Genomic DNA, 3,047 nt, shown 5'->3' with positions numbered 1-3,047 from the left:
TTTTATTTTTGGTTTCATGGCTGGAGAAAAATAGGAGTGCATACACTGATCACACTCGTGTATCTAAATACTCAGGGGTCTATTCGAAGGCTTCAAGCAGGGTGAATTGCTAGCTACAGACAGTCCCCATTACAGTGACGTCAATGGCAACGCGCTAGCTAATGGGCTGAGTCTGGATAACGATTGTCCTGCCCCTCAGGGATGGTGAGTACGTACCTACCGATATATACGTCTACATGAGCGGTTAGTAGATCAGAAAGGGCCCATATCCAAGAGCAGGCTGATAGCATTTGTGGACATTACCATATTCGGATATGGTATACCTTTCTCTGTGTGTCTATGTTGTGTTGCACACTCGCTACACAGCGAGCTTTGGAGATTCACAAAGTGTTGTGATTAGGGTACAGGCAGATTGTCTGTCTTTCTTCTATATGTAAATTTAGACGCATATAAAAATCAGTATAGCATTATACTGCTATTGTTTCAAAAATTGGGTGTGTTTTAAAATTACAACTTGTATTGACACAGAATCAGTTAGGACAAAAATCAGGTAGTAATCGTTTTATGTACGTATGTGTTTATGAGCTTCACATGATTGATAGATAGTAAACGATTTATGTCTCTCACTTTTTTTTTGTTTTTTTTTGTGTTTAACAAAGCCTGTCCTGTATACTTGAGCACATGTTATGCTGCAACTCTCCACTTGGGAGAGATCTCAATTCCAGCAGGAACGCTTTTTCAGCTACAAGCATATCCCATCTCTGCAACACAGAAAAACAGGGCAATCAATTCATCTCCCCTCACTCGTCTGATAAGGCGATAGAAATCATACTGTGCGTATATTCGGTTCAAATCCCCAACTACACACGCACCTGCACCTCAGGTACTGGGCAGAGGACTGGGTGATCGACAAAGAAGAGGCTCTGTACGATGCTGATGGGTGGGAATACGCCGTGACTTGGGGCAGTAAGGTGTGGCACACCACGTGCAAGCCCAGTCACTGTGTGCGTCGCAGGAGGTGGGTGCGTACCAGGCTGAGTGGTCGTGGGGGTAGCAGTCAGCAAGGTACGGCTGGGTGTGCGGATGCGTGTTGGTATATGCCGTACTGTATCTCTTTATGTTTTATGATTAATCCGCTGGCGGATATGTGGCTTTTGGGTTTTAGGGTTTAGGGTTTTAGGTATATGCATGGGCGGTGCGGTTGTATACTTTAATATACTGTCGATCGTTCGTGACGTTATGTGCTCTCTGTTGATGCACTACGCCTATTGTGTTCGCAGCTACGCTCAAGAAATCCAACAGCGCCAATGGGTCTGTCGAGAAAGGCAAACAAATCGTCGAATCAACGATCGCCATTTCAACAGATAAGGACGATACATATAACCCTACGCACATACAAACGAACCAAGCACCGGACGAGGTTGGGAGAGAAACGACACCGAAGAAAGGGTACGTATGCGTTTGAAAGGGTATGTATGTGTTTGAAAGGGTATGTATGTGTTTGAAAGAGTATGTATGTGTTTGAAAGGGTATGTATGTGTTTGAAAGGGTATGTATGTGTTTGAAAGGGTATGTATGTTTTTGAGGGTGTCGAATATGGGGCGATTGATGTGGCTCCAAGTCTGTCTCTCAGAATAAGAGAGTGGGTCGATGGGCTGGCTGTGCGTGGCCGGATAAGTATGAAAGCATGAAAGGAAGGCTCACATTCGAAGGTACTAAATAAGATGCGCGCACATACACCTTCATGTGTGAGTGGGCTGTGTTCAGAGCATGGGACCACATACCGATCAAATCTATCTATCCTGTACATACACATGCAAGGGTCACACACCCGTGTGGATCGGAGTGCTTTACACAGCTGGAGCTGTATGTGCATCCGCTCAGGCTATCTTGTAACTGCTGTGCCTGCGAAACGAGTCACATACACCGTCCACCTCTCATCTTCATGCGCATTGTCGTGCATTCAACACCCCTGTCCACCCCTCTTACACTGTGTACTGTGTATCGCCTTCGTTTCAGTTCACACGAGGCCCCCGATACCGGCGACTCCCTTACACTAGACAGCCTGGCAACCAATCTGCGTGAAGCGCTGTCGCCCTCGCCTACCATGATACAATTCTTTGATACAGTAACCGGCATACCCAGGGACAATACGTACGTTTATGCCTCATGCAGGGACTATACGTACGTTTATGTAACATGTCGGGACAATACGTACGTTTATGTCACATACGATACGTACGTTTGTGTCACATGCAGGGACGATACGCACGTTTATGTCACATGCAGGGACGATACGTACGTTTATGTCACATGCAGGGACAATACGTACGTTTATGTCACATACGATACGTACGTTTATGTCACATGCAGGGACGATACGCACGTTTATGTCACATGCAGGGACGATACGTACGTTTATGTCACATGCAGGGACAATACGTACGTTTATGTCACATGCAGGGACAATACGTACGTTTATATCTGATTGAATATTTTTCTTCTTCTGCACTGTAACATATGCTTCTTTTCGTTTTACTTTTTTTTCAGCATCAGGTAAAGTGTCTTGTACATGCATATGAGCACCGTTGCAAGAGTTTTCAAACCACTTTCTATTTCTTCCCCCCCCCATTTGTCCATAACGGTATAGAAAACATCTCCAATGTTCACCACCTATCTTACACAACCTACCTATCTTACACAACTTACCTATCTTACACAACTTACCTATTTTACACAACTTACCTATCTTACACAACTTACCTATCTTACACAACTTACCTATCTTACACAACTTACCTATCTTACACAACTTACCTATCTTACACAATTTACCTATCTTACACAACTTACCTATCTTACACAACTTACCTATCTTACACAACTTACCTATCTTACACAACTTACCTGTTTTACACAACTTACCTATCTTACACAACTTATCTATCTTACACAACTTACCTATCTCACACTACTTACCTATCTTGCTCAACTTACCTATCTTATACAACTTACCTACCTTACACAACCTACATATCTTACACAAC

At 43.7% G+C, this 3,047-nt stretch overlaps 1 protein-coding gene across 1 annotated transcript; it reads left to right on the top strand.

Moving 5' to 3' along the window:
- Positions 1–75: 75 nt before the first annotated feature.
- On the top strand, positions 76–2,154 carry SARC_13807 (hypothetical protein; the record flags this gene model as incomplete). The annotated part of the gene is made up of 4 exons (XM_014292061.1): positions 76–204; positions 884–1,065; positions 1,281–1,449; positions 2,020–2,154. Coding segments are annotated over 4 exons (615 nt in total), but the record flags the coding sequence as incomplete, so codon positions are not given.
- Positions 2,155–3,047: the final 893 nt, after the last annotated feature.

The sequence above is a fragment of the Sphaeroforma arctica genome (genome assembly GCF_001186125.1).
Source record: "Sphaeroforma arctica JP610 unplaced genomic scaffold supercont1.3766, whole genome shotgun sequence".
Lineage (NCBI taxonomy): Eukaryota > Ichthyosporea > Ichthyophonida > Sphaeroforma > Sphaeroforma arctica.
The sequence above is the reverse complement of the archived record's forward strand: the minus strand, read 5'-3'. Positions and strand labels throughout refer to the sequence as shown.